Here is a 10,973-nt window from a genome sequence, read left to right as displayed (position 1 = left end):
CGGTAGCGGTAAATCGCATCATGGAATGGACCCCATTGCACGGTTCTCAGCTGAGTCAGTCAGACTCAGTGGAGTTAGTGCTACCGGAAACTTAGAGTTGACTTCAGGGCGGAAATGTGTTCTCCGCTGGACTTCCAGCCTCCGAACGAACGATTCGCGAACGACTCCTTTTGGCGAACTGAATCACGCGAACTGGGTCACGGAAACGAATCATTAAATCCACCACTAGTGTGTGGGCGTTATTCAATAGCCTGGTAATGTGTAGGCCTATATAATAATAAATGTTATAGTATTTCCCATCTTTGCTGAGCCAGAGTTTTGTTCGAAAGTTCAGTGATTGAAACAAATAAAAGCCGGGGCTTTTATTTGCAGCCTACCACTGTCATGGACCTACCCGATGTGGACCGGGTTGAATTCACTGCGGCTCTCTCTTATATCCATCTTACCAAATATATTTTTTTACAGTCCTTCTCAACACTCTCTGATCTCACTAAAAGGCTACAGCACGAAATCAAGGGATATTTAGAATAGAAAGAAATGTGCGATTAATCGCGAGTTAACTATGACAATAATGCCATAAATCGCGATTCAATATTTAAATGTTGACAGCACTATTTTTTTTCCAAGGGGAGGATAAAAGCATCAAAAGAGATGGAAACCATTATAAGTTGGGGCATTTGGAGAGTTTCAGTTATGCCCATGGGGAGATTGTTGGTCTTCTACGCCAGGCGCAGGGAGCGTGACGGCACATACGTGTCATGTTGATGGAACGTAACTCTAGCGTAAAGTAGCGAGGCTAAGCGAAATAAGCCCAGCTTTGCCTTTAGCTTGGTTGACGGAATACCCCCTGGGGTAGGCTGGTAGACTGATCTATCCAGCACAGATCTAGGTAGACACACCCACTAGTGTCTTTACGTAAACCTTCCCTTCTTCCGAAATAAAAGTGTTCTGGAAATGTTTGTAGGCTTTGACATAAAACCGGAAAAACAGATTGTTCGTGAGACTAGACTTCATATTCAACAACACGTACGGATGCACGCAGGGACCTCTTTGCTGAATCAGATGAATCAGTTATTAGAACTGCTGGCAATGGTTAACCATGAGGGAGAATTTATCAGTTGATATTAATAATTGTAAGTTATAATTTATCGGAATGCGAATGTTCGAACGGGTGTTAAGTTCGCCTCTTAGTGCTTGCTTCAAGTCCATTGTAGTCTATCAATATAATGGGCAGCCATTGTTGTGACGTCAACGCGGAGCCTCGGGTTGCTCCACACGAAGTTCAGAGGGAAATCTCAGACTCAACCGAGTGGTCAAGGCGCTTTCCTCCGATACTAAAGGAGAAATCCTGTTAAAAAAATGGATCTGGTATATGTTTAAGTATGATAACGAGTTGGATTGTTCGTTTGGGAGCAAGAAAGCGCATATAGACGCATTCTTATGTTGGCTGTTTTTGTCAGATTCTACCAAAACGCTATAAACTTGGAACGATAGGGGTATTTTGTTATGGTAAAAACAAAATCGCTATTTTAAACCACCTAAAAGGCTAGAAGTAGCCCGACACTTCTTTGGCCGTATAATAAGGGTCTTTACATATAAAACAAGGCATTGATAACTTTGTAAGTGTACAGATTGTTTATTAAAAAGGACAAGCTTTTTTGCTCCAAAACGATCCATTTTACACCATATTTGTCCTTTAAGGTCCCAACCTCCGAAATTCCCGGAAACTCTGACTGTTTCGAACGCACCAAGATTTTCAAAACGGTGTGGGTACCATAGATATTATATAGAACACTGGAGCTGGAGCACTGTTGGGAGCGCTGGAAATAAAGTGGATCGCCCCGTTCAGTGACTGGAGTTAACCGATTCTTCTTTATAACCCAAGTATCGGCAACAATAATTTGCACGTTAGGTTATTATTCATAGATTAGAAAACAAAAGGAGCTTATTAATACTTGGGGATAACATGGGAATGAATTAACGTGCATGCGCATTTAAAAGACATAGTTTACAGGAAGTGCGTAATTATTGCGCATTTAGGACCGAGTCGATCTGGCAGCCGAGTCAATCTGAGACCCACACCGGCTACACACGGAGGCAGCGAACGAAATCCATTCTGCACAGAGAAGAATAAGCACATTTATCTCTGCACACCTTCAGGATATTCACAAAAATGCATTTAAATGCCATAGTTCAATGCGTATCACTTCTTTATTAATTGATGCTGCTTAAATAGGGGTGGGCCTACTGCAAGTCCAACTGCGCATTTTTCTGTACAGAAAGAGCAGTTTAATAACTGATTGCATTAAACATGAGTTCACCCTATTTTGTGATTTTACCAACAGCTGTTCTCTGCGGAAATGACCAATACCAATAAATTATAGTTAATTTATGAATATAATTGTTGTAGATTATATTAAAATTAAACTACACTGTATATTTATAAAACAACGGCCCTAACCCTAGCCCAACCAACGACATGATTGTACAACGTTACTTCTCTCTCGCTCTCTTTCATATATCAGTGACTCTGGTCTGCAGGGGTCGACACATTGATGGACAGATGCAGAATGATTTGGTACGCTACGATGGGGGCCAGGTATTCATCAGAGATTGTGCATTTAAATAGGACAGCTAATCAAACGATGCAATAATTTGAGGCCTTTTGTTTGGCTTTGGTAAAAGTAGCACAGGCCAATTATGTAGCCTACCGTAAAGGCGACCGTGCCTTATATGTGTAAAAGTGGCTAACAACGTCAACTGGTGGCGGAGTAGTGAATCGCGCTATATGCGACCCATATTCATTGAGGCAGAAGAAAAATAAAAAGGTAAGGCTGCTCGGTCAATTTACATGTTTTTCTGGTTTACTACTAAATTAATGCCAAAAAATGTGTGTATTTATAGGTATTAAATGTATAACATTGCATTTGTGTATATTGGGACTAAGTTCCAGACAGGTTAAGAATCATTAGAAGAAGAGATCTCTACAGAAAGTGCACAGACGTTTGGCATGTGCCCATGCAACATTTGAATATTTATCTTGTAATACGTAATGCACGTAAACAGACAAGAATGGTCAGTGGGCCAACTCTATAACTCCTTCTATTCCAACCGTTCAAGTATTGTTACATATATCAAATATTGTCTGACATTCATAGTTGGGCCCTAATGTAGTTTGGGACATATATCTAGTTATCCTAAAAAATATGGCATTTATCCGTGCATAGGCCTACCTAAGTTACTTTTACCCTTTTAGTAATCATATGGTTATTCTAAGTTTTAAACACACAACTATGAATATGAATATAATGTTGAAAACGTAAAATAACCAAAAACGTAATATCCATAAAAAACGTCCTTCTTTCGAACATTCTTTGGCCCACTTTATTCAATGAGGGCAACCATTACATCGGCTTTAGATAAAAGTGACTGAGTATAGGCCTACACATGCACGCACGTCATTTTAGGCTGATGCAATTAGAGATCTTTTTTCTGAGAAATTATACAATGCGTAGGCGGCGGATATTCTATGAACATGTTAATTTTAATTAAGCAGTGAGCCGGTTAAAAAATGCTTTAATTTCTTTTAACACATTAGATAGGGGCAGATCCCAGTCCTGAAGGCATCTCACGAAGTAGGTGAGTCACCTCGACAGGCGGACCTGTGCCCGTTCAAAAATTTCTCTCGTAATGTGAACGAGGACACGGGCGTCACCCCGCGTCGTTATTTTCCTTACTCATCAGTTTAAGGCATACCCGAAACCTGGAAGAAGAGAGCTCTATTGAAGGGGCACAGACGTCTGGCGTCATGGTGCTCATACTACAATTGAATACTTTATCTTGTAATTCGTAATGCATGTAAGCAGACAAGACTGCCCAGTGGCCACCTCTGTAACTCCCTCTATTCCAACTGTTCAAGCATTGTTCTACATATCAAATAGTGTCTGATATTCATAGTTGGGCCCTAATGTAGCTTGGGACACATATCTAGTTATCGTGAAAAAAAATATGGCATTTATCCGTGCATAGGCCTATCTAAGTTACAAGTCCCCTATAGTTTTTCTTATTTTTTAACACACAACTATGAATATAAATGTTATGTTGCTGAAAACATAAAATAACCAAAAACGTAATATCCATTAAAAACGTCCTTCGTTCAAGCATCCTTTTACTCACTTTATTTAATAAGGGCACCATCAATTCGGCTTTGATAAAAGTGAGTGGGCCTACTGCACGTGAACACAGACCTTTCAGGCTGATGTAAATACAGATCTTTTTCTGAGAAATTATCTACCGGTATGTAGGCCACTGCGAATATTATTTGACATGTTAGGTTAAATTAGACATTGAAGTGGTGACAAATGTTAGATTTCTTTTAACACAAGAGGTCGGGGCAGATCCCAGTCCTGAAGGCATCTCACGAAGTAAGTGAGTCACCTCGACAGGCGGACCTGTGCCCGTTCAAAAATTTCTCTCGTAATGTGAACGAGGACACGGGCGTCACCCCGCGTCGTTATTTTCCTTACTCATCAGTTTAAGGCATGCCTAATCAAATGAAGAAGAGTGGCATAGAGACATCTTACAGGCGTTTGTCATCATGGTGCTCATACTAAAATGGAATTCATTATTTTGTAATTATAACGCATGACTACATAACTGTTTTAAAACATAAACATAGCAATATACATAGTATATAGGTCTTAAAATGATATATTAGAGATATTCTAAACATTTCTAGATCCAGTCAGAATGGTTTTTGCCGCAAGGGCTCATGGGGGTTGGTTTGACGTCACAATATTCGCATTTGAAACAAAAGTAGTCGATTCTCGAACCTAATGTATGAGAATATTACTTCGAAAAACCGACTCACGTGCATTTATGACCTGGTGTGTTTAAAAATCGAGTAGTAGTGACTGTTAAGAAGGTTAACAGCCTTGGTTGTATACTTTAATACGTTTTAAACGTTAAATGTCTTATCTAGTTTTGTCCCAAAGTGGCAGCCATAGTCTCATTTAAATAATCCCACTCACGCATGCGCAGCAGATAGATACGGGGAGCAAAATGGCAGACATCTCTCTGGACGAGGTGATACGACAGCGCGGCCTCAACACCAAACAACAGACCATTAAAAGGTACTAAACAAATCTGCCCCGAATGAAGTCACAGGCTGATTAAGGTTTAACAGCTTCTTTAATTGTATGAATGGGAACTCTAAAGAGCCACGAGCTTCTTCCGGCTAGCGACTATGCACGATTGCTATTTATGCTAACATTAGCCTCTGTTGTATAGCAACTCAATCGGAGAAACCATTTGGTCTTCTTCGTATTTGTTATTATTTATAATAGTATCTAATTATCATGAAACGGTTATGCAAAAACCTTCATTCTCTGTCCAGGATATTAAATGGATTATAACCGCGGATGCATCTCCCCATGTTATGGAGAACAACAGTGTTGCTCATTCAGTCCTGCGTTGGGGCTACAGACAGCAGACTATCGATACCTTGCTGTCTGTTGCCGTCCCTACTCCAGTTTCGAATGAAGTCTATCAAACATATGTATATTAATCAAACAGCCAAACTCTACCATTTCAAAAATAGTTATTTTTCCATCGAATCGTTAAGCTTAAACCGTGGAGAAGAAACGCTGCGACGCTTTCTTTCATTTCAATTTGTCTGGTGGTGATTTATGACGACATGGATGTTTGGAGTCAAATTTCCAACCTGTATTGGGATGAGGACGTTCTTTAATGTCATTAAATCACGTGTCATAAAGTTGTAGGGGCCCGGCTAATAGGGTTTTTGGTAATAATGTACACACAAGTGTCGAATGATCCCATGGACAGGTCCCTTTCCCTCTGACGGCTACTGCAGTGTTTCTCAAAGTCAGGAGGTTTATATATAAAACTTTAGAGCCCATTTTGTACTCTCTCAAGGCACACTGGCTAGAAATATCTAATTTATCTTTCCTCTCGTCAGACCGATGTTTGGAAGAGGCGCTGGAGCGTCTGGCCGCGGCTTTGACGCGCGGCAGAAGATCGGAGCCAACGATGTTCGACAGAGGATTGGACTTGGTGCAGGTAAATCAAAGCACTGACCATGGCAGTAATTAATACGATTTTTGTCTAATTAATAATAGTCTAGTGGTGGAACCCACATGTCTGCTGTCCAAGTTGTAAGAATGCTAAAGCAAGATGTATAACCCCTACATGCTTCTTTGCGACGTGTATCTGCATTTACTGTAGGTCTGTTAATATTAAGATGGAAGCGTCCGTTAATGACGGTGCATTAAAATGATCGGTATGTGGTGTAAGGGATTGAATAAGATGGTCGGCGGACTGGTCGCTAGAATGTGAGGATTGAATGATGAGATGGCTTGAAGTCATGTAAAGGAGCCCCTTAACTCCACCCACTTTTCCTTAGGCTTCCAAGTGAAAGACGCCAGAGAGAAAATCGGGCAGAAAGACGCACGCTTCAGAATCCGAGGAGGCGGAGGGGGAGGTGTGCAGGACGCCCGACAGATGATTAACTCTCGAAAGCAGGTCCAACACCACCAGCTCGGCTCCCCCCCACAGATCGCTCACCCCCACCCAGCTGCCGGGCAGCACCACCTGATGAACCACATGTCGCAGATGCACATCCACACCGGCCCCGGGTCCCTGGGGGGCGGTGGGGTGGGCCGGCAGTTCCCCCCAACCGGTCTACAAATGGGTGCGCCAGGCGTCCGAGGTGGGCCCCTGCCCTCCAAGCCACTGGACGCCCGTGATCGACTGAGCCTGAAGAGGGGCATCGGAGCATCGCAGAGTCAGATGGCCATGACGGCACCCTTCAAGATCACCAAAACCATCCAGGTCAGAACCGGTCGCAGGGTGCTCGTCTGGGACTGGTGTTGGTCACGACATAATGTTGTATCATTTAAGATGTACTTCATCAGTCCTGTACGTTATGTCGGGGTGTCGCAGCAGAAAGTAGCGGACAACAGTAATAATTAATGAGAATAAATAGTTTTTAAAGCATAAAATAGTTCAAATGCATACACTAAATAGCAAAAAATCGACTGAACATACCTAATTCTATGATGTGTTGATTCTTTCCACATATTCACATGCATTAATGTGTCCCATGATTTACGCTTATCGAAAAACAATTCATTGTAACGGGCCAACTCTGTTTACAGCAACGACCGGTGGGGACGTCCAGCGGGATCCGTCTGGGTGGGCAGCAGGTACAAAAATCTGTCTCTTCCAGTAGCTTTTCCTTCCCCATCTGTACACACAAACAATGCTGTTCATGTTGCTATGGGCTGAAGCACTGCGCCAGGAGGGAATCCATGGTAATGTGATCCATGTCTTATAACCGTTGGATGTGTATCAGTCTTTTACAGGGGAACAGGATGGCATTCCCCCCAAGCAAATGAAGATCACTACAAATAACAACAACAGCAACATGCTACAGTCGAGGGTATGAGAGCACTCGCATCTTCTATTTACTGTCCACTACTGCGTTTCGTGGTCACAAAGTTAACAGTGAAAACATTGGCGTTGAACACAAATATCATGTTATACCTAGTTTCTGTTTTCTTTGTACACATGGTTGCATGTTGTTCTGGGTGAAACAACGGCAATATTTAAATCTACTGAATTCGGCTGCTGTTAAACGAGTTCACAATGCTTCTAGAATACTACTTTACAAATGTTTTGGTGCAGACTGTATCAGCTTCCTGCCTTTCTTAAAGTGACGACAAGGAAGTACAAACATATGTATTCAGCCCCAAAAAAATCTGGGGTTTACGAGATATTAATTTACATTTTGACATTTTCCTGGCAAGATAATGGGTGGGTGTGTAGTGGATACATCCTTATGGGGTATGTTATGATTATTTAACGTGTCTAGATCCCGATGGCCGTCTCATTGAACTACAGGTCGGAACCCAAAATGGGTTTACTCGAGATCCTCTGTGGGTTCTGGTAAAGAATGGTATTTTAGTTCCTGGGATGAAAAGTGAAAGAACCCTGCTTTTCTTCATTCCCATCTCTTGTAGCCGGGGACCATGGGCTCCCCGTTCTCCATGTCGGGCCCCATCACCAAGGTGGTGAAGAACGACGCCTACACGGCCCCCCAGGCCCCAGTCCCAGTGGCCCCGACCCGGCCCGGCCCCAGCCCCACGGCCTTCCGCTCCTCCAGTGCCGCGCTGAAGCCCGTCTCCAGAACACTGCAGCAGGCCCCCGCGGCCCTCAGTCCCCCGCCCCCCGCCCCGCCTCAGGTCAGCCTCGCCTCCTCGTCAGCACGACCAACTGCTTTTCTGAAAGTGGGTGCTGTCGGTTAAATCGGACCGATTGGGGTACGACCTCCCGTTGGTGTGCTTAAAGATTTGTGTGTCTCGCCCTGTGTTGTCCAGCCGGCCGTCAGTCCTTTAGAGGGAACCAAGATCACAGTCAACAACCTTCACCCCCGCGTCACAGAGGAGGACATAGTGGTGAGAAACCTGCAGATAACCACCCTCTACTGCATCTATACTTTGCTCTTCTCAAACATGAAATCACCTTCCCTCTTCTGATTTACTCCCTCTACTGCATAGCTAGTGTACTCTATACAAATATGACCACACCTTCCCTCTGCTAATACACTCCCTGTACTGCATATATACACTGTACTTAAAACAAATAGGACCTGGCGTTCTCTCTGTAGCCAAGTTATTGCTGACGCTGCTCCTCTTCAATTGGTTCAGATAAACCCTTGGCCAATCAGGAATAAGCTTATTTTTCCTTTGTGGATTCTTGCTGCTCTTGACGATTCCCTCTCCCCTTTGTCTTTCTTTCTTTCTTTCTTTCTTTCTTGATTAGGAGCTGTTCTGCGTGTGCGGTGCCTTAAAGCGGGCACGGTTGGTGAAGGTGGGCGTGGCCGAGGTGGTGTTTGTGCGTAAAGACGACGCCGTCAGCGCCTACAGGAAGTACAACAACCGCTGTCTGGACGGTAGGGACCAATATTAGACATGAACCCTCCTTTTTTAATCGTTCATGTATTAAAAGCTTCTGGCAAATGATGTCCCCAACACAGCTGTTCACTGATCTAAACAGCTGTGTTAGGGGAACAGGATGTTCGTGTCTTATTTATCCAAGGTGTCCTGTTCAAATGTTTTTCTGTGTTCTCCTAGGTCAACCCATGAAATGTAACCTTCACATCCAAGGAAATGTCATCACTTCTGACCAGCCAATTCTCTTGTGAGTAACACTACTGATTGAAACATCTAGACTCTCCTCTTTGCGATGAAGAAAAATAAACTATTGGAAGATGCGTACAAATGCTAAGATCTGGGTTTGTTTGTTGCCATTCCCTCTAGTTTATGGTTTGGTTGAACGGGTGATAGAATTCCCTGTTGTAGTGTTGAGACAGCCGGGTGGGAACAGCCTTTCTCTGCATTAAAGAGCCCAAACTGGTTCAGCCTCACCTCCTGTATAGCTAGATTCCTGAAGTAGCCTGGCCCTGCTCATTAAACAAACACATAGAATGACCCGTTAAAGACATTCAACATTAAAAATAAGTCATGCAAAGAACTACAACAAAAAAGATTTCTACATAATGAGTGGTATTATTCAAAGTAAGAACGTTTATCATCATTGAATATCGATGATTGATATCCTGAACTGGGTGATGCTCATTCAAGCTTGGGTGTATTTTCTGAAACAAGAATGACGTAAAAATGCCCTTTCCAACATTTTGGAAAGGGCAGTTCCCTTATGGCAGACTGTCACAGTTCTCTTTCCCTCTTGTCCTCCTCGTTGTTCTCCCTCCCTCCTTCCCCTCCCCCCCACCAGGAGGCTCAGTGATTCCCCCGGAGGAGGTGTGAAGAGAGACGGCCTCCCGCCCTCCTTGTCTCGGCCAGCCGGCCAGCGCTCCTCCTCCCAGCCGACCCCCGAGGTCGACCCCCAGACCATCCTCAAGGCTCTCTTCAAGTCTCCCTCCTCCCAGTCCTCGCCCACCTCCTCCGGCGCCGCGGCCAACTCCCAGGCCACTGCCTTCCGCATCAAGATCTAGCCAGCATCCGGGTCCTAGCGAGCGTATGGTTTCTAGCTAGCCTTATCGATCTGGCTAGCATCTGGGTGTTTTGCTAGTGTTTAGCTCTGGCTAAGTTCCACTGTCAGTTGACCAGAGAGGTGTACACGCCGCCTCCATCAGTATAGACTAACTCGCCCTCTGGTTCTCCTTTATACTCTGGTTTTCATTTTTCTAACCACAGGAAACCCACTCTAAAATATGATGTGTTTTGACAGCCGAACGACACCAATGCCTGTTTTTTTGATCCCCAATGTTCATTTCCGTTTATTTTATTTTTAATCTTCTACCTTCCAGTATACTTTCGTCGCGGCGCTTCCCAGTTGGACCAATGGAAGCTGCTGGAATGTTTTTATTGTATGGGGGGAAAACAAGGCAATACCGGTGTATACCTGGAGTTATGGAGATGTATTTCAGTGCTCATAAACTTCTCATTGATCGCTGCACCAACCAAATGATTACAAGAACCCACAATTGGATTTCAAAATATTTCATCAATCCCTGTAAACTGTTAATATGTTTGTAGTAGTTCATGTCTTATCTTTGCCATTTTTGTGGTTTACTTTTTTTCTCGTGATCTGCAATTTTTCTCTTTGGTTCGGCCTTTTCGAAGTTGTGTATCAGAAGCCATGACTGTCTGCTGCGTTGTCATGTGTCACTTGAGTACTCGACATGAAGTAGTGAAAATATCCCATTAAATCGTATGCTTTGTAGACCTTCTACATGCGTCTCTTTATCAGTCCGTTGTTAAAAAGCAATGAAAAGTGCTAAAGAAGAGTAACCAAATAGTTGGACCTAAAATGCTCTACATTAAGAGTTGTAATTGGCTTAGAGTGATCTGAAATGTTCTGGGTTCAAGTCCTAAAATGAGTTAACTTTTAAAGTTTTTTAGCAAAGAAATTGCTAATTAATCATATCTTAG

At 43.2% G+C, this 10,973-nt stretch overlaps 1 protein-coding gene and 2 non-coding genes across 3 annotated transcripts; 1 reads left to right on the top strand and 2 right to left on the bottom strand.

Moving 5' to 3' along the window:
- Window positions 1–3,601: 3,601 nt before the first annotated feature.
- Window positions 3,602–3,754, bottom strand: LOC115539423 (U12 minor spliceosomal RNA). Its single transcript, XR_003975883.1, has one exon. It is a non-coding gene; the product is annotated as a U12 minor spliceosomal RNA (small nuclear RNA).
- Window positions 3,755–4,390: 636 nt separating this feature from the next.
- On the bottom strand, window positions 4,391–4,543 carry LOC115539434 (U12 minor spliceosomal RNA). Its single transcript, XR_003975894.1, has one exon. It is a non-coding gene; the product is annotated as a U12 minor spliceosomal RNA (small nuclear RNA).
- A 463-nt stretch (window positions 4,544–5,006) lies between these two features.
- On the top strand, window positions 5,007–10,773 carry poldip3 (polymerase (DNA-directed), delta interacting protein 3). The gene is made up of 10 exons (XM_030378736.1): window positions 5,007–5,132; window positions 5,978–6,078; window positions 6,422–6,849; window positions 7,176–7,223; window positions 7,373–7,459; window positions 8,040–8,261; window positions 8,397–8,474; window positions 8,842–8,971; window positions 9,153–9,219; window positions 9,814–10,773. Exons 1-10 carry the CDS (start codon window positions 5,062–5,064, stop codon window positions 10,031–10,033), a joined length of 1,452 nt encoding a protein of 483 aa, XP_030234596.1. The 5' UTR covers window positions 5,007–5,061; the 3' UTR covers window positions 10,034–10,773.
- The last annotated feature ends 200 nt before the right edge of the window (window positions 10,774–10,973 follow it).

The sequence above is a fragment of the Gadus morhua genome, chromosome 2, assembly GCF_902167405.1.
Source record: "Gadus morhua chromosome 2, gadMor3.0, whole genome shotgun sequence".
NCBI lineage: Eukaryota > Metazoa > Chordata > Actinopteri > Gadiformes > Gadidae > Gadus > Gadus morhua.
The sequence above is the reverse complement of the archived record's forward strand: the minus strand, read 5'-3'. Positions and strand labels throughout refer to the sequence as shown.